The 24,443-nt window shown below is 42.2% G+C and overlaps 1 protein-coding gene and 1 pseudogene across 2 annotated transcripts in view; both read right to left on the reverse strand.

Annotated features, from left to right (window-relative positions):
* NHSL1 (NHS like 1) overlaps positions 1 to 24,443 on the reverse strand; it is a 142,089-nt gene that overhangs the window by 38,993 nt on the left and 78,653 nt on the right. For both annotated transcript variants that reach the window (XM_040965320.1, XM_040965321.1), the window contains exon 3: positions 6,132 to 6,259. In XM_040965320.1, the coding sequence (XP_040821254.1) occupies positions 6,132 to 6,259 (128 nt within the window). The remainder of the gene's footprint in view (positions 1 to 6,131; positions 6,260 to 24,443) is intronic.
* LOC121146234 lies at positions 3,840 to 4,625 on the reverse strand (annotated as a pseudogene).

The following is a 24,443-nucleotide window of genomic DNA, read 5'->3' on the forward strand; positions in this document are numbered from 1 at the left end:
TGTCCTGACAACTCTATTTCTCACCTAGCTCCCTGCTCTTGGCCTGGGAAAAGCTATGAATAATAGCCCAAGTGTTAAGGTCCCATCACCTATATGGGAAACCCAAATGAAGCTCTTGACTCTTGGCTTCAGCCCACCGCAGGGCTTGACAATTACAGCCAACAGGGGAATGAACCAGCAGATGGAAGCTTGCATCTACTGATATACAGACATACATATATAAAATAAATCTTTAAAAATAATTTTTTTTTGGAAAGGCATATCAGATTTACAAAGAGGAGAAAGAGAGAGAAAGAACTTCCATCCATTTGTTCATTCCTCAAGTGGCAGCAATGGGCAGCACTGGTGCAGCCAGGAGCCAGGAGCTTCTTTCAGGTTGCCCATACAGATACAAGGTCCCAAGGCGTTGGGCCATCCTCCACTGCTTTCCCAGGCCACAGGCAGGGAGCTGGAAGGGAAGTGGAGCCACCAGGATATGAACTAGTGCCCATATGGAATCCAAGCATGTGCAATATGAGAATATAGCCACTGAACCCACATAAAATAAATCTACCAAAAAACATTCCTTATATACTCTCAAGTGTCTCTCCATGACATCAAAGCCCCCTAAGGGCAGTTTGGTTCATCTCTCACACCTAGACAAGTCCTCGACTAAAAGGAGAGGCTCCATACATACGTAACTGATGAATGAAGCGTAACTCTGGGCCTAAAGGAGTTCTTTGAGGAAATACATGGTAGAGGAGTGAAGGACACACGGAGGTCCCAGTTACCACGAATGCGTGCACAGTGTGAGCATCTCACTCACTGCATTCCTGTGGCCTGGAGACAAATGGGAAAGGTCTGGGATTGCCAACAGCTTAAGACTGAGGGAAAGGGTTTACCATGAAGCCAATTATGGACTCTCAACAAGGGAGGGACCTGCAGCAATGAAAGCCATCTTTAACGTGAAGATGTCTGCATGTGGTTCGGGATAGGGACTTGTGGGCCATAGTGGGAAACACATGGCTTAAGCTTTCATTTCCAGGCCAATGTCATTGAGGGTAACAGTGAGCCTTGTTCAGTTCACATAATGAGAGAGAAAAATATCATATTCCCCAGCAGAAAACACTAATTGATCTGATTATTATGATGAGCAAAAAGATGAAGCATGTGTTCTAAGATCGCCAATTGGATATATAATGGCGTGACGGAAGTGGGTTTTAGAATACTCCCATGGGCTCAAGAAATTATAGAAGTTAATGCAACATGAATGCGGTCCAACACAGAAGGGTGGGCGTAGGGAGCCAGGAGCTGTAAGGAGGGCAATAACATGCTCCTACACTTTGTTACTGAGATTTAATTAGCATATAATCTCTCATCAACTTAATTTCTCCATTTGATAGCACAATAACTTGACAATTTTATTCTGGAGCAAATTACTTAACAGAAACTGCCTTGAGAAAACATGTAGACCTAATGATTTGGATTCTTGCAGTACACTTCAACTTGGCTCTGTGTATTTAAGAATAAATAATTCTCCCCTTGAGCATCACTAACAAGGAAGTCCAAGGACTTCAAAATATATTGAAGTAGACACAAGCATGAGTGTGAATTCCTCAAGAAACAGAAGAGTACCGCAGCAAAGGAGGTTAAGACTTGAAGCAGCTGCGTGCTTTCCTACGAGCCCACACAGAGCACAGCAAGGAGCGCAGATACGATGGGGGGCCCTGAGTCGGCTAAGGGGCTGGGGCGAGCCCAGGGGCAGCTCTCCTCCCACCTGTGCCTTGCAGGCTCCCCTACACAACCTCTACTGTATGACCACCAGGAGGCCGACCACCACCAGCAACTCTGTCCAAGGTTCCAGAGCCCCCATGAGGCCCCAGTGCTACCAAACCACACACTGTCTGCAAGGATGACATTTACAGAATTTCTCTCCATACCTCCTTCTCAACATGACACGAGTCCCGTTGGGCCCCACTCGGTAGACACATGTTGGGGGAAAGGCTTCCCAGAGGTGCAGAATCATGACACAGGAGCGGAAATCCGGCCCTAGGAGCATCACCTTCCTCAGACCTGAGTGTCACAGATCAGAAACAGCTCGGGGAGAATTTAGAAACCCTGTACTGCTTATCTGAAGACCTTAGGATGTTGTCATATAAATTTTGGAAAGGCTGCTTGCTTCCCCTTTATGCTAAGAGATCATCTTTCTATATTCTGTAGAGTCCCCCACAAAACAACTAACAAAATATGTGACAATACCATTAAAAAAATGGTGACAAGGGAGGACTTTAGGGAGAAGCTGACTATAAGTTGCAAACTTTCAGAAAAGCAAGAAAGAATAAGTTTTGAGAGTTATTGCCTAGCAGAGAGATGATAGTTGAGAATAATGCATTCTATTTCTAAATAAGGAACAAATTTTCAATATCTAACAATTAAGATATGGGGATGGATATGATAATGAGCTTGAATGAAACATTTCACATTGTATGCACCTATCAAAACTCCACAATGTACCTCATAAAAATAAACAATTACGATTTGTTCAAAAGAATATTAACTAAATGTACAACTCTAGAGGTATTAATAATCTAGGTCCAATGTTAACCCAAAGACGAATTAAGACAACAATTTCTGAATTTTGAAAATCATTATTCTGCTTGGTGTATTTAAGTTATATTTTGAACAATGTCCCCAACCAATCAGTCATTTAAGTATAGAGCTAAATTCCACTGAAAATTTTTTTGGATCATAATTCAATTATTAATAGAAAATAAACAATTATTCCAGTTTCAAAGTTGTTATACTAATAAAAATGAATTTAAAATGATCACTTCAACATCCTGCTTTGACTAAGGCAATGAAACTGCGACCTGTAAAGTATTCAGCACCATTTACTCATTGCTCGTTCAGAACTTTTCTTAAAGCTTCTAGAACTTTCCTGAGCTGTGTAAGAATAGCACTCTGGGTCAGCCAGTGGGAAGTTCAGCAATCCTCAAAGGATTCCAGGTGGGTCCACAAGGCTGCTTGGACTATACACAAACCCCTCCCCTGCAGCTCAGGAGGGACACGCTCCCGAGCACTGAGGAATGACTGACAGGCTTCGCTGTCAGCACTGGTCTTCCCAACCAGTAACAGTAGGCCTCTGCCACAGACGCACGTGGTCCTTAATGTACTGTGACATTAGGAAACTCAGTAAACAGCTCGGATATTCAAACATTTAACATGTTTAATAAGGTTCATTGCTCTGGCAGAGTAAAGGTCTGCTAGTTAATCTTTTAAAATAAATGGAATATGTATAGGTGAATCAATCTTGAGCCATACCTAAAATACCGGACGATTTAAGTCAGTACTTTTTCTAACAAAATGTAAATGTCTTTAAGTAGCTTAAAAAATGAAATCTAAGTTTCTGTTGAAACTGCCACTTCGAGAACTTGTTAAAAAAAAAAAAAAAGGAAAAGAATGTGCCTTTAAAGGCCCAACCCGGCCCCCTCATTATTCTTCTCTTTGTAGTTGTCAAACTAAGACTGGGCTAGGAAACGGCACTTCCAAATAGTTCAGAAGAGTCCACAGAAGTATTGACAAGTTTTTCATACAAAAGAATGTCTGCCTTTCTGCCTCAGTTAGTAGCATTCATCAGAACATCCTAACGACACATGACGTGGCAGACACCGTGTGGACTACTGTACCAGTTTAGAGCCTCTGCTAGCTTTTCCTGCACTTGTGTTCAGCAGTGTGAGTGAGGTGGATTTTTGTGAAGGAATAGGGTGTGCCAGGACCTCTCTGGGGCATTTCTTTCTAAGTGGAACACACAACAGAGAAGGGAATAGGGAAGATAATAAAAGGAAGCTACTCTTTCCAGGTCAGAAGAAGGAGTTGACGAAGCCCACATATGCATTCAAGAAGCCCGTGGAATTCCCTAGCTCCGGACGGTGGCTAATGCGGTCGCCCAGAATCAGTGCTGCAGATCTCGGCAGCGTTTTCCTGTACAGCTCCAAAAACTCCAGATAGGGATTTATAGGAGCCAGTGACCTGCAGGTGGAGTGAATGGGATCAGAGACAGAAACAAACGTCTTCTGAACTTCTTCTTCTGGTTGATGCGCTGTAAGAGACGCTTTTGGAGCAGGAGAGGACAGCGCGTCTGCAGAAATACACCTCCATTTGACAGACTCTTCATGGGAAGCCGACTGGATGGGTTCAGGTGTGCCTGTAGGACAGCTCCTGTGACACGATACCGCCACAGTCACGAGGCAGCAAGCTGATCCGACGGCTCTGCAGCCCAGTGCTGCAAAAGTGCCGCTACGAGGCTGGCTTGCTCAAATACAGAATAATGATGGGAGCTCAGTTTGTCACTATGCCAAAGCCTGGGAAGTTGATGAAACCTCAGAGTCAGACTCTCCCAAATCTTACACCAGGCTTAGCTGGATGTTGGGAAGCCATGCAAAAGCACATCTGCAGATTTCCCACCAAGCCAGAGTCTTGGCAGAAGGTTTGCAGCCCTTTGTAGGTTTAAAAAAAAAAAAACCACAAACCTCACCAGATGACTTCCATGAGTGGAGAAAAGGGGACTGCTAAGGGGGTGAGATGTGCAAGTATGTGGCCAGCAGGGGCATGGGCAGCAGGTCCAGCTGGACCCACCACTCCCACATCCTGCAGAGGGAATCCCAGCATACTTCGGCTACATTATCCCTTGCCACCTGCCACAGTGCTGTGGTGCCCTGGGGTGCTGCAAATACGGATGCGAGGCAGGGGACTGGCAGCTGGGACACAGTCCACTGAGGTCCAACAGTAAATGCCGCTCCACAAGTGGCACTCAGGCAGCCCGCAGCACAGCAATAACCACCCGGCTGGTGCAGAGGAAGCACCAGGGCACTGAAAGTTTTTTTTTTTTTAAATAAATTTAAAAGATTATTTTGGGGTCCAGAGCAGTAACCTAGTGGTTGAAGTCCTCATCTTGTAACCGCCATGATCCCACAGGGGAGCCAGTTTGTGTTCCTGTTGTTCCATCTCCCATTCTGCTTCCTGCCCATGGCCTGGGGAAGCAGGAGAGGATGGCTCAAAGTTTTGGGACCCTGTACCTGCATGGGAGACCCAGAAGTGGCTCCTGGCTTCAGATAGGCTCAACTCTGGCTGCTGCAGCCACTTGGGGAGTGAACCAGTGGACAGAAAATCTTTGTCTCTCCTCTCTCTGTAAATCTTGACTTTTCAACAAAAGTAAATAAATCTAAAAAAAAAAATCTTGAAACAAAACTCTTTCGAAGCTTCATTAAGTCCAGTGTCAGTATACATTGGTTAATAAAATGAAAATAAGGCTACGTAAATCAAATCCTCCATATATTTTCAGTCTTTCATTTGCATTTGGTATGATGAAAATACACTTCCCTTCAGTAGGTCAGGCTTATCCCGGAGACATTATGAGAAAAAAGGGTCCAGCAGGTGGGTTTCGGCACAGAGTACAAGCTGAGCCTTATTAGAAACACTGACCGCCAGAATGTTTGTTCTTACATTCAGGGCTCTCTGGGGATCTTAGTTAAATGCAAAACAAGCAGAGCCCACTTCGTGGTGCTTAGGGTTAAGCCACTTGCAATGTCTGCTTCCCCAAATGCACAATCGTTGGAATCCCAGCTGCACCCCTGCTGATCCAGTTCCTACTAATGGACCTGGAAAAATGGAAGCAGACAGCCCGGGTGCTTGGGACTCTGCCACTCACGTGGGCGACCCGGCTGGGAATCCAGGCTCCAGGCTTTGGCTAGGCCTAGTTCAGCACCTAACCTCACAGCCATCTAGGGGAGCGAAGCAGCAGATGAAAGATCTCTCTCTTTTTCTGTATTTCCCATACACAAGTTTTCTTGAAACAACAGAAATAAGATCTTTATTCTTCCTAGATCAAAGAGACTAATCAAAATGCACAAATACTCTAATATGCAGTTCAGTGCCCCTTTATTGTCCCATTAGGACAATTTAATACTTACAGAAAAGTTGCAAAGATAGCACTGGGAGTTCCTTAAGCACCCTTTTTACTCAGCTCCCTTTCACATCTTATGTCATCTGGAATATTTGTCATACCCCAGAAAAGCAACGTGGGACAATCCTGTGAGCTGCCATGCAGACTACTCCAATTTCGTCAGGACGGCCCGAGGAGCGTGGAGGCATACCTTGTGATCGGTGTCAGCATCGCCATCCTGGTCATCGTCGCTGAGCGGGCTGGAGCTGGCCGCAAAGGTGGGTCCCTGAGAGTAGTACTGAGAGCTTCGGTACCCATCGCGCCTCAGTTTATCACATTCTGCAGTGGCACAGGTGAGGAAGGGGAGGAAGTGCATTAAAACCACAATGTGCTGGCTCCTCTATACTACCCCCTTCCTAGGCAAAGCAAGATTTCACAACAGCCCCGATGAAAATCATGATAATACCCACCCAGCCTGATGAAAGCCCCTGACACACACTGGAGCCCCTATAAACACAACTTCCAACGGATTCTCCTCCGAGCCCAGGGCAACCAGAGATGGCAGATAATATCATTGACTGCACTCAGAGGAAACTGAAGTTTAGAGCAATTAAATCAATTGCTTCATAATGTTGTGTAAGTATGCAGTGGATTGAGAACTTCCATCCAAGGCCTAATGGCTATGCTACCATTTTTTGACACCAAACAGTTAAGGTACTCCCACATGAAATGGCTCTTGCCTTGAGCTTGCTTCCTGGTTTACCAGATGGAAGAGTGCCCCAGGAGAATACAGATTTTAGTACTCTCATATTGTTAGTTCTCTGTTTAACTGTAATGTCAAACAGCCTGTGACCACGGCGTAGAATTGAACATGAAGCTGGTTGCCAGTCTGAGACATCTGCCAGTCTTAAAGGAGGTGATGGGAGATGGGGTGGGCACAATGGCCGGGTCACTGCCCAGGAGACAGCGCTTCAGCAGGGACCCTGGCTAATGATATTCTCCACCAGCATCAGGAGCTTTCCTGGTTTTTAGATCAGCATATTAAGGGAACATGTGTCTCCTGAAAGAACCACAGGGGTCCTTTAAATTTTTCTAAAGGGGTACAAAGTGTGTCCGGCTTTAAAAAGTGGGCTCCTGGCATAGCTCTCCAGCAGCACAAGCCTGAAGGCTCAGAACTTAACAAGGGCAGCCCAATGGGAAGGTCAAGGCTCCTTGTCAGAGACAGGTGAGAGGGACAAAAACATGAGCTTAATTTAAAATAAATCAAGGAATTAACAAAAAAATCCTTTCTCTCACAGTGGGAGTGGAGAAAGTTTCTGGTTTGGAAATACGGAAATGAGATTTCACAAAGTCCCATGAAATAGTCACAGTGCCTTATTAGGTTTCCAGGTTTGGGTCCCATGTTGTAGTCTAATGAGTTGAGTAACCGCCTGGGATGCCTGCACCCCTTAAGGGCACTGGCTGGAGTCCTGGTTGCTATACTTCCTTCCAATCCAGCTCCTTGTCATACACCTGGGAAGATAGTGAAAAATGGCAAGTGTTTGGGCCTCTGCGCCCACATAGGAGACCCATGTGCAGGTTTAGCTTTTCAGCTTGGGCCTGGTCCAATCTTGGCCATTACAACCATTTGGGAAGTGACTAGCAGTTGGAATTTTCTGTCTTCTCTATATATGTAACTCTGCTGTTGAAGCAAATAAAAAAATTCTTCAAAAAATAAAAAAAAAATAGCAGGCTAACAAAAACATGCACATATCATCATATTACAGGTAAGTAGTACTACTTGAAATAGTCATGTGTTACATAATTAGCATAACATTGATTTAACTGGAAATTTTAGAAAAGCTATTGAAATTTTTAACAGCAGATGTTCAGTGAGGCTGCACTCTCACTATCATTTATAATGAAGAATATTTTCTTTTTTTTATTCATTTAACAACTTCTCCAAGATAAACAATCAGTACAATCAGGGTAGTTTGGATGAGTGGTTTTCAAACGGGGCTCACTGCAGTCTTCTGACATTCTGTAAACTTGAGTCCTGATTTCCCTTAAAGGACACTTAAAGCTAGGCTAGAAAGTTAACAGTCAAGGTCAACAACTTACACACCAAGTTTTAATGTGATAAAAGGATTCATTTGTCCATTTGCATGGCTAAGTGAACTTTCCTGTGTTTCTGGAAACAAACCTATCTCAACAAAACTGACGTTTTCTAAGAAACTAATATAAACTGCCAGTTCTTGTGGCCACTAGTATAATCCAGGGTTTTCAAACACTTGACAGATATATAAGAGAGAGAGAGAGAAAAGAGAAAGACACACCCAAGATGGACACCAAGTCCCTTTGAAATAAAGTCCTTATTATTAAAAAGAAAATCACTTTTTTGCTCTGCTTAAAAATCTTATCAGTTTAAAATTTAAAATATTCATGCTACAGCAATATTCCAATGAAAAGTCTGTTAGACACCAGCCAGGCAAGACTATCACTGAAGAAGAGAATTACTCTACCAGAAAATGAGAGAGGGCTAGGCCACACCACTTCTAAAATCTATTAATCCCAAATTTCTAATATTAAATCCTAATATTAAAAACAGCCCATATGACATGATACATGTCAAATATCAAAACACAAAAATATTGCTAAAATTGTTTTCCAAAGTCTGAAGAACTGGCAATTACTAGTACTATACATTACAATGTAGGTCAGTTTTTAAATTCAGTTTAAAAGACAATGTCTTGTTTCTTCTATGATTCTGAAGTCACAGAAACGTTCCAAAACCAAACAAAATACGACCCTGAATTTCATGGCAGAGATAAAATTACTATACTATTTAAATTGTCGACATCTACGAAACTCATCAAGTTCCACTGTAATTATTGCAACTCTGGGGAAATTTAAGTTGTAAGAGATCTCTGTTTCCAAAATCGTGGCCTTCATTAGAAGTAGACTTAATCCCCCATGGAGCGAGACCTAGGTCAGGGCAAGCCATTCCAACTCCACATCCATGCAAGAGCCACTTTCGGGCAGATGCCAGAAATTATACGCTAGAAAGGAGACACAGATCTCACAGATCTGTCTTGAATACACACTCTTCTTACTACAGAAATTTAAGGTAAAACTGTGCTATTGTTCTCTGGTGTTGTGTGCTTGGATAAAGGTATCAATGTTCACTGTGTCCTACGGTTTCTCAAGCATAAATTTCTTCCTGTTTCTTTTCATGTCAAACCATTTTCCTGGACACAGGACCATGAACAAACCATTTTTTTCTTTTTTTTTGGTAGACTAGAGTTTAAATATGGAAGAAAAAAACTTATGTCACAGAACAAGGTTACCTGACCACCTAATGAATTTCAGACTGCTTTGGTCTCCAATAGCATTAAGCTATTGTTTTGATATCCAATTTTTAATATTTTAGGCATGTAACCAAGACACTCTACTAAAGAAGCTTTAAAGAATGCTTTTCAATTTGCTCTACTGGAGATCCTTGTCAAATTGCCCATTTTGTAAATGATTCCTCAATTTACAAAATGACAATGAACAATTATGCAGCAGTTACAGCAGTTTCAAAATATCAGTATCTAATAGGACTAGAAGTTTCCTTTGTGCACTCCCCTTGTCCATTCAGAGGTGTCAGGAGCTTTACTCCTAGCTGTCTCATGGGGACCAGGTGGATCAAAGTCCCACCTGCAACTTACGTTGTAAGATCTCAAAGCAGTATAAGAACTGGCTACATCTTACACTGGCTCTTAGAACTTTCACCCAGAAGTTACAAGGCTTATGGCTGGTCCAGTTTCATTGGACAAAACAAGCCACAGCTAAACCTATCTTCAAAGGAGACTGCTAGCCTACTCATGCATCAGGAGGAAAGAAAAAGAAAATTCCAGAATAGTTCTAGTGACTCTCAAGGAGGTGACACTAAACCTAGAAATTTCCAGCCATGGGGGAGAAAACCAGCAAATGGATGATCTCTCTGTCTTCCATTCCCCATCTCTCTGTAACATGGACTCTCAAACAAACTAAATATTCAAAAATCTTTTCATTAGTATGCATTTTCCATGAACTTTTTGATATTAGTAGAGACAGTATTATTTTACAGTGTTAAAGACAACTCTTTGAATCCTTCCTCTGAAAATTATTTTTTATAAATTCTCATATTTTTTTTAATCTGGGAGGCTCGGAAGAATCTCTTGGCTCTGGGCTTTGGCTTGGCTCAGCCTTGGTTACTGCACCATTTAAAGAATGAACCAGTGGATGAATGAGTTTCATTTGTGTGTATGTATGTGTGCGTGTATCCTTCTCTTTCTAACTCTACCTTTCAAATAAATAAATAAATCTTAAAGTATTAAAAAAATTCTACCCCAATTTTGAAGCTGACCTAAAATTTTTGCTTTTTAAAAATTTGTTTCAGAGCTGGCCCTGTGGGTTAAGCCACTGTCAGCAAAGCTGGCTCCCCACATGGGCACCAGTTTGAGTCCCAGCTGTCCCACTTCCCATCCGGCTCCCTGCCTGTGACTTGGAAAAGCAGCAGACAGGGGCTCCAGTGCTTGGGTCCCTGCACCCACATGGGAGACCCAGAAGAAGCTCCTGGTTCCTGACTCCAGTTTGGCCCAGTCCCAGGTCAGTAAGGTCATTTTAGAAGTGAACCATTGGGTGGAAGATCTTTCTCACTGTCTCTCCTCCTCTTTCTCTGTAATTCTGCCTTTCAAATAAAAATTTTTTTTAAAATGGGTGGTTTAAAAAAAAACCCACACAGTATCTGCTAATTTGTTATAATCTGTGTGAACAAGAACAAAGGAATGATGAAAGACATAGTTGAAGCAAGATTGCTACATTAAAAGCCACAAGGACACATTAAGTGGGCTATACTGTCATTTGTCTGGTCATTTGAGTATTAGCATACATGAGGAAAGTTTTCCTAGGAAAGTTTTGAAATATCAGGTCAAAAGCATTAGTTCACTATTTTGTAGCAGCAGAATATTCTAGACATGCCATATTTTAAAATGGGAACATGGTTTATTTTTAGCAATATTAAATCTTTCCTAATCCTCCCACTATAACTCAAGGTCAATGAACACTGGGAAGGTTCCCAGCTCCAAAGTTCATTACGGGAAAAAAAAAAAAAACGGTCATGATTTGCTGTTTCTGAAAAGAACCCAAGTCTAAAAATCCTTTTTTTTTTCAGATCACTGATTTTTAAGGCCTATAATACTGACACTTGCTGAAATGTAAAGCCCTTTGCCATCAGTATTTGATTTATGTTTAAAATAATTCTGCAGGAACTGAGATAAAGCAGCTCTTATATCTGTCTTATGGATTATGAAACACAGGTGTAAAGTTTCTGGTGGCTTTGGGTTTCCAAACTTCTATCCCAGTTATTTATCCATCAGATTATTAACAACAGGGCAAAAGGACAGCTCTATTATATATATATATATATATGGCTTTGCCTCGGTCCAGGAAGACTGATAATACACAAGACTACAAATATTTATGTGCAGAAGAAAATCAATTTCAGCCGAACAGTATTGGGCATGTAGCCAAAGAATCTAGTTTAAGCCTCTGAGTAAGCTGATGGGAAAAAAAAAAAAGGCTACATTTAGATATTACTCTGTTATAAATGTTATTGTCTTAAGGAAAATCAAATTTAAATGCATTTAAAGACAAAAGAATTTAGTGCCCCTTCCTTAATTAATTGGGCTTGGCAATAGTGGGGGAAAAAATCTAAAATCATCCCATATTTAAAAATCTGTCTGCCATTCATGCACAATGACCTTTGCAAAAATACACTTGGATTCTCCATTAATCTTTCTAAGCTGTTTAACTTCAGTTTATCTAAACTGTCTTCAAGAATCAATAACCAGGACATAATTAATAAAGATGTTCAATTTTTTTTAAAGTGACTCAACTGTAGCATTATCACGGGAGTTGAAGGGTTGTGACAATCTTAAAGACACTGTATTTAACAAGTACTTTTCATAAATATTTTTCTAAATAATGTGACAATTTAAAACGATTGATTCCAATAAATATGTCCTTTTGGCTTATGATTGAACTAATATTCATCCCTTTCCCCCTGTGTTCCTTGGCATAGCGTTACTAAGCAATTGCTCAGGAATACTTACAATGGCATAAAAGCACATTGTTATTCAGTAGGAGGCCTAAATTTATCTCTGTGAGCTGATAAGACTACTTCTTAGCCCATCATCACTAAGCAGTATAAAAGGATAAAGAGAAAATGTATTGCTTTAAATATTCTGCCTGAGCCCTTCTAAAAGTTCTGGAAGTATATGTATCTCATCTCTTAATGGCAGATGTAAAGACATAATGTTCTGGTGCCAGAGAATTTGCTTCACTGCAAGTGAAGAAAGGAAGAGCTAATCAAAAAATAGGCAGCAAAACCAGGTATTAAGAAAGTTGAAAGTAGGAATTTGTTCTTCCTAATAGGTGCACTGACCAGTTATTTCTTTCTACATTTCTGCATATTCTTCCAGAAAGTTAAAGCAGTGTTAACATGGAAAAAACAGAAGCAATATGCACTAGTGTCAAAACCCAGTATCTCAAGTCACCTCCAGCTAACAAAGAATCAGCAATAGAGCCGGGACTGAGACTGAGAAGTTTTGTGTGGGAATCCTGGCTCATAATCACGTGCAGGAGCCAAAGGTTCAGATTCCAGCCTTGAAGATGACTACAAATCAGCTGCTCATCATCTACACGACCATCTGCACAAGAGCAGTGATTCTCCAAAATAAGGGGCCTCAGAACGTGCCAGGGGCTCATTCGAAAAGTCAAGGGCCCACACCCAAGTCTGATCTATCTCGCATTTGTAGTATGTTCTCCATGCTGACCCAAGAGCCACCCTCTGAGGAAACTGTTTCAGAGTCAAACTGATACCACAGATGAGGAGGAACATTATTCAAAGTGGCATCATGTCATGTTACCCTACATAAAGCATGTACCAGATAGGGTCCCTGAAAAGAATAGCAGAATTTAGATAATTTGGGATTTCAAAATGTTTCATGTAGGGGCTGGCTTGTGTGGTGTAGTGGGTTAAGCCACCACCTGGGATGCAGGCATCCTACCTGAGCACCAATTCAAGTTCTAGTTGCTCTAATTCTGATCCAGCTTCCTGATAATAAACCTGGGAAAGCAGGGGAGGGTGACCCAAGTGCTTGCGTCCCTGCCACCCACGTAGGAGACCCAGATGGAGTTCTAAGCACCAGTGAACCAGTGGATGGAGGATTCTGTGTGTATGTGCACATGCGTGTGTGTCTTCCTTTCTCTTTTACTCTGCTTTTCATGTAAATAAAAAAAATCTCCCACAGGGAAAAAAAAAATCCCACATGAGAAGTGATGAAAGGCCCAAAGGGAAAAGAAATTTACCCTGATCCTCTTACGATGTCATCAATGATTGCTACTGGCCAAGAGAGTGACTTAGCTGGATATAGAATGAAGCAGAATTTTGCTGAGGTGCGATCTGCCCAGGGGAGACTGACATGTCTGATACCTACTTTTAGCCCTATAGTATTGCTTTATTTGAAGAAAAGCTTCAGTTTTGCTGTTAAAGTAGTGCCTGGTATGTCAAGATTTCCTTAAAACACATGGAGGATTGCTCCTTGATTTAAACGTCACACTGCAACTCAGGCTGCAAGAAAGACTTCCTGGTTCAGGTGTTAGCACCTCTCACCTGATTACTGGGCTCACCTTGAGCTGCTCTGCTGCTTCCACACCCAGATTCACCTCAGGGTGAACTTGAATCGCACAGCCAGACTGATCCATGTAACAGATGAGTCAGATTAAGTCACACCTGAGTTCAGATCTTCCCAACGACTTTCTCTTGCCCGGAAAGTAAAAGCTAAAGCCCTTCTAATGGCTTCCGAGCCCTTCATGATCTGACTCATGGATGTGTGGCAGATGTTCAGTAAGTTCATCAAATGCATGAAGGATCACCATCACCTGTATGTCCTCCCAGTGCACGTGAAAAGGCACCATGGTTATATGATGGACAGAAGTGTTGGCCCTGTTGCTTACCCTGGTGTGCGAGTACACTTTAGAAAGTTCAGGGAAAACAGAATTAAAATGTAATGCATATTTCCTAGACATTCTGAAACACTCTTGGATCTCATCCTTGGCCATACTTGCCACCTTCACTAGCCAAAGGAGTATGATCTACCTTAAACACAATTTCAGGGCTATGGGCTGGGACCATCATCAATACAGAATTTAAGGTCTTCCCATTAAATGGACCCTCCCAAACAATTCCAAACACAGGCCAAGAAATAAGAGGATTGGGGACAAGAGTAGACGGAGGAAGCACTTGGTGCTCAACCAAGGCAACCCATTCATGGTCATTAAATTTCAGAATTTCAGCACACTGTGATCCAAACCAGAATAATAACTAAAAAAAACAAAAAAAAAAAAAACAATTAACAACAACAACAACAAACCACATTGTGTGTAACTCCTAACAGCTTTCTGACCAGGAAGAATCAATGTCACACGAAAGCTGCACTGTCAGAGAAAACTCCCAGACAAGTTTTGGGGAGGAAACAGAGAAGGTGGTGTCAGAATGTCAGCTTTGAAATGGAGAGGTTTTAAGGAAGAAGGGGAGAGTGAGTGATGAGCAGATTGCTGACCTCGTAGGCCTACGAGCAGTGACCCCTCATTACAAGAGTACGTTGGATGTTTGAGGACACAGGGATCAGGAGTCAGGGAATCACAGAGGAGACAGAATACAATACAAACGGTGGTCCATGATCAAGGGGGGCACCCAAATTTGCCAGTACTGGTAAGCACCAGCAGAGTGGCCCACACCGACGTGCTCTCCTTTCCCTTGGGTTTAGCCTATTCCTGGGTGGAGGGGAGCCATCACCAAGGTTACTCACTATCAAATAGCCAGTAAAGATTCTAAGCCAAGCCCAGGGACTCCAGTTGCACAGTGAATGATAATACACCTCGGGCCCAGCACCTTCAATGTAGCAGTTTTCTGCTGCACAAAAGGAAACATAGAGGCCACTCAAGTTACTTACTTTATCAGGAATTAAAATAGAATTGCTGAAATAGCAGACTGGCTAGGGACACAAAAACAAAACAAAAAGCCCTTTGTTTTAAACAATGCACAGGGCTTTGTTCAGACAGAGATCATTTAAAAGGACTGTCTTTGCTATTCTATCTTTTATGTGATGCTTACCATCTAATAAAAGAAAAGTAACTTTTTTTTTCTGGAAAAACAATGACTGTTCATTTTTCCTTTGCTCTAAGGAAAGCATAGAACAGTTAGCATTACATAAAAATGTCTGGAGCCACCAAATCCAACAGGAGACATTAAACAGCTCCTTTAGTATGTAATTTCCCCTCTGTTGTCCTGTATTTTTGTTTTTGGTTTCCTTTTCCGATGGGGAATGTAATCCCTGCTTCCATCCACTAGGTTAGGTAATTTTCCCTAAAGGCAAAAATTTCAAAAGAGTCTAATGAAATATTAATACATAAATACATTTTAAAAACAAGTCTTTAATCACATTATCATTTGTCTTTGAAAAGTCAGCTAATTAAACGTACAAGCATGGGGAAGGGAGCACACGAAATGAAGTCAGTCTTTTGAAAGGCCAAAGAAGCAGCAACATGATGGAAGATGGATTTCTATTATACCTTCCTGATAAATAACCCCAACATGTGTGTGCCCCATCTCCAAATGTGCCTTCTCCAATTCCCTAAGAAGACAAGGTCACAAACTCTGATCCTGGAGGTCACTGCCCTTCAACCTCTCTTTTGAGGATTCACTAAATGGAATTCTCGGATCCCAGCATCAGGCTCAGTCTTGCTCTGATTGTTGGAGGCATTTGGGAGTGAACCAGCAAATGGGACATGTCTGTCTGTCTTTTTTGCTGTTGTTGTTGTTAAGATTTATTTTATTTTTATTGGAAAGTCAGATACATAGAGAGGAGGAGAGAGAGGAAGATCTTCCATGCATTGATTCTCTCCCCAAGGGCTGGAGCACTGCCAATCCAAAGCCAGGAGCTCGGAGCCTCTTCTGGGTCTCCCACACAGGTGCAGGGTCCCAAGGCCTTGGGCCATCCTTGACTGCCTTCCTAGGCCACAAGCAGGGAGCTGGATGGGAAGCAGGGCCACCTGGATTAGAATAGTGCACATACGGGATCCCAGTGTGTACAAGGTGAGAACTTTAGCCACTAGACTACCATGTCAGGCCCTGTCTTTGTCCTTTAAACAAATAAATTCTAATTTTAAAAAACAGGAAAGTCCTCTCCTCCATCTCCATCTGCAGTGCCATGATGAGCACCACAACTTGATTGACTTTCTCGTCTCCAAATGCTATATTTTTTACTGACTCCTTTGTCCAATGTCTTAAAGCAAAAACCTTCCAGCTCAACCTTACTCACTGTCCCTTGCTCTGCTATCCCCAATCTTGTCATTTCCACAGTCCTTTTTTTCTTTTTTTTTTTAAAAGATTTATTTTTATTATTTTTTCATTGGAAAGGCGGATATACAGAGAGGAGAGACAGAGAGGAAGATCTTCCGTCCGATGATTCACTCCCCAAGTGAGCGCAACGGGTCGATACTATGCCGATCCGAAGCCAGGAGCCTCTTCTGGGTCTCCCACACGGGTGCAGGGTCCCAAAGCTTTGGGCCGTCCTCGACTGCTTTCCCCGGGCCACAGGCAGGGAGCTGGAAGGGAAGCGGGGCTGCTGGGATTAGAACCGGCGCCCATATGGGATCCCGGGCGTGCAAGGCGAGGACCTTTAACCACTTGCGCCACCGCGCTGGGCCCCCTTTTTTTCTTTTTTAAGATTTGTTTATTAGAAAGGAAGATTTATGGAGAGAAGAAGAGACAAAGATTTTTTTGTCCACCGGTTTACTCTTCACATGACCATAATGGCTGGAGCTGAGCTGATCACAAACCAGAAGCCAGGAACTTCTTCCAGGTCTCTCATGTGGGTATTTTGGGCCATTCCCTTCTGCTTTGCTAAGTTACAAGCAGGCAACCGGATGAGATGTGGAGCAGCTGGGACATGAACCTGTGCCCATAGAGGGCCACTGAGTCATTGTACCGGCGTTCTACAGTCCTTTTTTGGCTTTTGACTCCAGTCCCTCCCCTGTGTGCTAAATGAGCTTTGCAGACCTCTGCAATTGTAGCAACACTTACTGTTACCCACAGTGTTTGGGACACCCAAGCAAAAAGATCCAGTCCTGGTCTCTAGGGGTCATGCTGTCAGGTAGACCGTCTATACAGGAGCTCAGGGGTAGGGCAGAAGGATGGTTTCCGGGGGGAAGGGCTGCCACGGGGACGTCAGCAGAGTTGTGTGGAAGCTTGCGCATCCACAGGACAACTCCCAAGGGGAGCGGAAGCTGACTCAGAGGGGGAGGAGGTGTGGTCTGGGACATGCAGTGGAGAGAAAAGTACAAGATGGCAGGCCAGCTCTCTAATGGAAAGGTTTCACCGTGACATGCAAAGCACAAGGCACAGAACTTGGATGGAGTGGCACAGAGGCAGGGGGGCAAAGGAGACATTTAGCAGGTAAGATGCAAAACATGTGGGTCAGCTCGAGAAGCTTCTCTCAGGTGGTAAAGAGCTTAGGTGCTGTAAAAGAATTTTTCTCTTGGGATAGGCAGGATCAAAGTCATGCTTTAACAATCCCCAGGGGCAGGGTAAGGGTTAGTAATGCCTTCATCATCAACCTCGTACTTGAGTTATTCATCAATGCACCTTATCTCGTCGGCTGCTTTTAGGCATCTAGAGGAAAGCACTTCTGCCGGAAATCTCTAACTTCACTGTACTACCCAGCCATGTCTCACAGTATGCACAAATAGCATTTTTTATGTCACACAGATTTGATTTTAACCCAGTTTTTAGGACTTTCATTCAGCAGCAGCCACTTAAATCTTTGAGCCCCTGAACTTCACAAACTGAGAGGCCAATCAGAATTTCTGAGTTTTAGAGCAAAAGCAGGGACCTTCTATGTGAGAAAGTCAAAGAGGTTCTAGCAATCCAGAAACTGGAATTCTAGTCTCTCATTTCCTGGGATTGTTGATGACAACAGAGCAAGATATCAATGTTGGTTTGGTTTAGGAATACAAAATCATTATGACTTCCTACCTTTGGCAAGTTTTCCAAGTAACATCCTACTTCCCTTTCATTCTATGCCTACTTTAATTTCTTTTAAACTTGTATTTATTTGAAAAAGGCAGAGATACAAAAAAATGATCTTACACCTGCTGGATCACTTCCCAAATGCCTGCGATAGCCAAAGCTAGAATGGCCAAAAGCTAGGAGCCTAAAATTCAACCCAGAACTCCATTGTGAATGACACAGATTCGAGCACTGGGACCATCACTTGATGCTTCCCAAGATGTGCAGGAAGCATGCAACAGGCATTTCCCAGCAGTCCTGTGGGAAGTGTCAGGATCTCCAAGAACAACATCTACAATCCAAGAGAAGGGGCCTCTGGACCTATGTGTTCCTCACCAATCCAGAGACCACAGTCCCAGGACACACAGACTTGTCTCCACCTCCAGGAGGCTGTGTGACCAGGAAAGGCAGATGAAGCATCTTCGGATACAGAGAAACATTCAGTAGGTAATTTTGACAGAGATACACCATTCCCTAAGGTGAAAAAGAACAGTGTGTGTACATACACTCTCTCTTTTATCAAAATTTACTTATTTGAAAGCAAAAATAACCAAGAAGAATGGAGAGGAAGATGATTGCAATAGCCAGGTTTAGACAACGTCTGTAAGCCATAAACCAGGAACTCCACCCAGGAGAAAGGAGAGGTTTGGGCAGCAGGAATACAAATCCTTGGCACATCTCCTGTTGTCTTCCCAGGCGTAAACAGGAAGCTATGTTAGCAGCAAAGAAGCTGGGACTCCAGCACTCCAATATGCGATGCTGATATCTCAAGCAATGGTTTAGCTCGCCATGCTACAACACCCATCCCCAACACCACTGCTCTTAACCAGTTGCTATGTGTAGTCATTTTTCCCCCATGGCTAACTTCTCAGCTCCTATTCTTGCAGAAGTAATCAACAGAACCCTCTGACTTTAAAGGAATGCAAGTCTGAGTCAACACTCCTCTTCCAGTTGCTCACACATCTAATTCTAGAGCAGTGGAGCATGCCGACCTGCTAACACGCATCTATTTCTTCGGCAAAGAGCTGTGACTACAGAACATTCCCGATACCAACAACAGATGCTCTGTGAACAACTCAGGCAGGAATGAACACAGCCTCAGTAACTGAACTGCCTGGTAAACATCCGTGAGGAATGATGCTCAACTCTTCCCTGGGTTAGGCTTTTTGAGCTAGACTTTTCCAAATGGCACATGTTTATTTCAGCCTCTAGGTGCTCATAATTATCAAATGGGACACACAGGTTATAAAGAAAATTGAGCCACTCCCTGTAAAGGTTACTGAAAAGATTACTCCTTTTCAGTAGAGTTAAACATGGGGCAGGTGAACATCTGTGACCATCTCCAATGAGGTTCATGAACGATTCCAACAATGAAGGAGACAAAAAAAAGAAAATTAGAATTTCTCCAGGAATTCAGTAAGCTGAATGAGTGATTCCTTCTTACATAACCGGACCCATCTTCAAAATTCACGACTCCTTCCTAGCTAGATGTCTTACGGAATCACGTATCCGGATGGTATTTTTAAAATCCAGGTGCATATTTGCATCTTCAGGAGCAGTGAATCATTACCTAAATTTCTATTAAGAAAACACATGAACAAAACCATGGAATTAGGTCTGAAAGTATGATGGTGCAATCTGATCCACTTCTCAAGTGACTAGGCAAGAGCAAGAAAATGTCTGCTCTATTTGGACAAGCTGCTATGTGAAACTATTCAGGATGCTTCACATGCCACTATACGCATGTGCCCCACCCCCAGCAATGTGGATGTGGGCAAGGGGGCACACCCATCTGCCCAGTGTATCTCATACACATTCCATGGCACTATGGCCTGCTTACTTCAATCTGGACGCAAGACAGCAAGTTTGGCTTGTTAAACCCATGAGTTGGAGCTAGTTCATTTTAAAGCTCCCGGCTCAGGGAGGGACAGGCATTTAGTGAAGCAGTTAAGGTACTATTTGGGACACCCATAACCCATACCAGAATGTCTGGCACTGCTTCTGATCCCAGTTTCCTGCTTGTGTGCACCCTGGGAAATAGCAGGTGATGGCTCCAGGAACTGGAGTTCTGTATCCACACAGGGGTTTTAGACAGTTCTCAGCCCCTACTTGTGATTTAGCCATGCCATGGCTGTTGAAAGCATTTGGAGAGTGAACCAGCAAATGGAAGATTTCTCTGCACTCCCGCTTTCAAATAACATGAAAATAAATCAATAATTAAAAACAAAACGAAACAAAAAACTCACCTTCCCGGCATAGTACAGAATTGATGTTCCCAAATGGACAAAATTGTACCTGGGAATCTGCTTTATGTACTAATTTAAACTCACCTTTTTGTATTTTCCAGCAAATTTATCCTTTCTCTATCACTCGAATGACCACTAAGCATTTCTATACCACCTATAAATGTTCACAATGCTTACTTCTTAATATAACAGGACTCACTGTGCCATTTCCCCTCCACATTGTATGGTTCCCAAGAGCAAATAATAGGAGCTAACATTGTGCATAGCAAGTAAAGCTACTGCCTATGATGCCAGCATCCCATACTGGTGCCAGCCCAAGTCTAGGTTGCCCCACTCCTGATTAAGCTCCCTGTTAATCAACTTGGAAAAGCAGCAGAACATTGCCAAAGTGTCTGAGCCCTTTCCATCCACAAGGAAGAGCTGGAAAAAGCATCCAGCTTTGGCCTGGCCCAGCACTGACTGTTGCAGACACCTGGGAAGTGAGCCAAGGGATGGAAGATTTTTTTTCTTTCTCTCTGTTACTTTGATTTTCAAATAAATAAAAATTGAAAAGAATGAGAGAGCGAGAGAGAGAGTGAGAGCAAGCAGACCTTAGTGAGCATTTGGCCTCATAGTTAAGACAGTCACAGCCCATGGCAGAGTGCCAGGGTTTGAGCTCTAGCTCTATTTTCAAATCTAGATTCTCACTGATGCAAACCCTAGGAGGAAGCAGGTAACAGGTAATAGCTCAAAAACTTGGATAGATTTTTGACAAACTCAATAACTTGCCACCCATTTGGGAGGTGCAAACTGAGTTCCAGGCCCTGATGATGGCCTGTCTCAGTCCCAACTACGGTGGGCATGGAAGGCGAGGGATGGACCAATAGATGGCAGGATCTCTTGAATCTCTCTTTCAAATAAATAAATAAAAATATATTTTATAACAACAGAACATTTCACCCTGCATAAAAATTTACAGAATTCATACAATAACATTTAAAAAGGATGAGAGTACCCAACTGCTTTGAATTAAAAAATGGTTAAATCAAGTCACATTAAGAACAGAAAAAAGAAAAAAACTAGATTACTCACTGTGAATAATTAGTGAATGCAAATTAGCAGAGCCAGCATGGCAGCTCATCAAAAACAAAAAAGAGATGTACCACATGACTCCATTATCTCACTTCTGAGTATACATCCAAAGAAAATACCAGATACTATCTCACCTCTGAGTACACATCAGGCACCGAAGAGGTGCCTGCAGCTCTAGCCTCATTAGCCAAGATACGAAATTAACCTGTTTATCAATGGATGGTTGGTTAAACATGAGATATATATGTATCATGGCTTAACGCTTAGCAACAAAAAGGGATGCAATTCTGACATGTGCTACAAAATGGGTAGAGTTGGAGGTTGTGATGTTATGTGAAATAATCCAGATGCAACAACAATTTTTTCCATTTGTGGGAGTTAGAAAAAGTCAATTTAAACTGAAAATCACAATTGCTCAAAACAAGGAAGGGGAACGAGATGGAGGGAAGCTGGATTACGAGGGAAGTGCTAAATTCTAGTGTCCCACATGGGGCAGGGGGTGAATACAGCTCTCAATCCCATATGAAGCACAATCGAATAGGCATTCATGGGATATCAACATAAAGAAAAGATGAAGAAATGGAAGCGCTAATTGCCTGATTATATCAATTGACACCACATACATGCGTTTGACACACTACCGCACTACACAAAGATGTGCAAGTATTACTTGTTAACTAAAATAATAACAATAATAGCTGAGGTGGAACTAACTTAGATGGATTTCCTATCAAGTCCTAATTCAGGCATTAGTGTTTGGGGTTTTGTTTGTTTGTTTGCTTTACATTTTCCTTGACAAGTAGGCAGTAAAGGCTCTGCACTCTCATTTGTCTAAGGTTACGAAGATAATGGAGAAGTGGCACATGGATTTCTACATGTGTGAGTAAAGTAAATGATCAAAGAATGAGAGAATTCATCTGTTCTTTCTCATTTTATCTTTTCCAACCACTGCTTGGGAAGTTATTCATGCAAATTATAAGAGTTTTTAAATCTAGACTTTAAGCAGGCCTCCAGGAATTTTCCAGTTATTAAATTTATTAGTAGTAATGCCTCTGATGAACCCTTTTAAGGCATTAGAGCAATTATGGACGCATTTATCTTGCAAAACAAACTTCAAGCTTAGGCAACAGTGAGGTTGATGACATTGCACAGGGATGTATGAGCCTATCAAAGAGAAAACCAGGACAGGAACGTCTGTACTGAGGGAAGAAGAGTCCTGGTCTCAAACTTGAAAATCCATGAAATGCATAGCAGGATAGTTTCCTGGAGAATAAACAGAAAATTTGCTGAGCCTAATGAGTCAAAATCACACACACACACACCTTCACAGAAGGCCTCTTTGCAAGCCAAACCATGTAGCTCTGTTGCTAAGGAGCTGGGTAAAGAAATGTTAATAAGGACCTGCCTGTGAAATGTGTCTTGGGACTGATGCCCATTAGCTTTTGCCATGATTATTTGGTGGAAGAAGGTAAGCTATAAATAGAGGTCATTGCCAAACTTCACTGAAGATAAATCTTGGAAAACTGACAGGATCTAGAAGAAATTTTAGTTGGATATAGGTACATGAAGTGACCAGTATTATAAAGGCAACAAGCTTGAGTTGAAATGCCAAGGCCAAACAAAAGAGCCAGGCTAATATCATTTTATCTCAGTTAAGCTTGTAGTCACTAAATCTAAGCCACTCGAGATCAATGAAAAAAGATAGCCCAACAACGCCCCATTTCTGGAGTGCTCAATGCTGGGGCTACAAGATACAACATTCTGTAAGACACAGAAATTGATCTAAGCATTATAAAAGGTGAAAAGATTACTGAAAAAATAGAGTAATGACCTAAAAAGTTTATGTAGCCCTGTTCAAAATACCAGATTCATCCCTGCTAACTATTCCATTTTCCTGCAAGAGAAAGTATCTGCTTTCCTGAGCTTGTCATATGCACATTTCACACTGTGACTTGCACTGTGGATGAAAGCTTCACTTACTTCAGAGCCATGACCCTGTCTTTCAGTTGTGTATTTCTCACATGATAATGCATTCCTAACACACAGCCACATAATGTAGCAATAAACAATACGGTAATATTTCAAAAATCTCACGGAAGATGGAATGAAGTTTATTCTTGTGCAAAGCGTTTGAGATTCAACACTATTTTTTCCAGAATACACATTTTTCATGACCTTTGTTGAATGCGCCACACAGAAGCACTTTGGCCTCAGGTTCTCCAGGGTTTAATTCCAGGTCTCTTGCTGACTAACTGAGATTTGGGGTAAATTTCTAATTTGTGTGCCTCCCTTGCTTCCTCTACACACAGTAATAGTAAATAGTAGGATTGTAGGAAGAATTGAAAGAGATAATACATTTCCTGGCTTTGAACACAACCTGGTCCTGGCAGTAGAGTGAAATAACTGAATAAAGCTAGCTACTAAAGCCTGCACAATGGCTCAACTATGGATCCTTTATGGGTGCCAGTTTGTGTCCTGGCTGTTTCACTTCCCATGCAGCTCCCTGCTTGTGGCCTGGGAAGGCAGCAGAGGATGTGGGAGACACAGAGGAGGTTCCTGGCTTTGGATTGGCTCAGCTTTAACCACTGCAGCCATCTGGGGAGCAAATTAGCAAAAAGAAGATCTTTCTCGATCATTCCTTCCCTCTGTAAATCTGTCTTTCCAATAAAAACAAATAGATCTTTAAGAAATAATCTACCTAGTAATCATAGCAGCCATAGATTAAAGAATGAGCCAGTTATAAATTATTGACAAACAAGTAAACATGTACCTAACAACTAGGAGGGTTCATGCTGGGTCTTCTTTGCACAATGGCCCAATTTCTCCTAGCTTCAAGTCTCCCAGAATCCCATAAGATACGGGATGTTCAGTTAAACTGCATTTCAGAAAAACAACAGAAACATCTTCTGCATAATCCTAGCTGTGATCTTATGATCAATTTGTTTTCTTTCATGATTCCCAGCTCACCACTCCCTCTGTAGCACAAGCAATAAGAAACTACAATTTTTAATTCCCAAGAGGGAATATCTTACAGCTGCCCAGAATAAAAATCTCTGCCCTCCCCTTACCC

This window comes from Ochotona curzoniae, unplaced genomic scaffold (genome assembly GCF_017591425.1).
Source record: "Ochotona curzoniae isolate NIBS_2020 unplaced genomic scaffold, NIBS_Ocur_1.0 scaffold_3890, whole genome shotgun sequence".
Lineage (NCBI taxonomy): Eukaryota > Metazoa > Chordata > Mammalia > Lagomorpha > Ochotonidae > Ochotona > Ochotona curzoniae.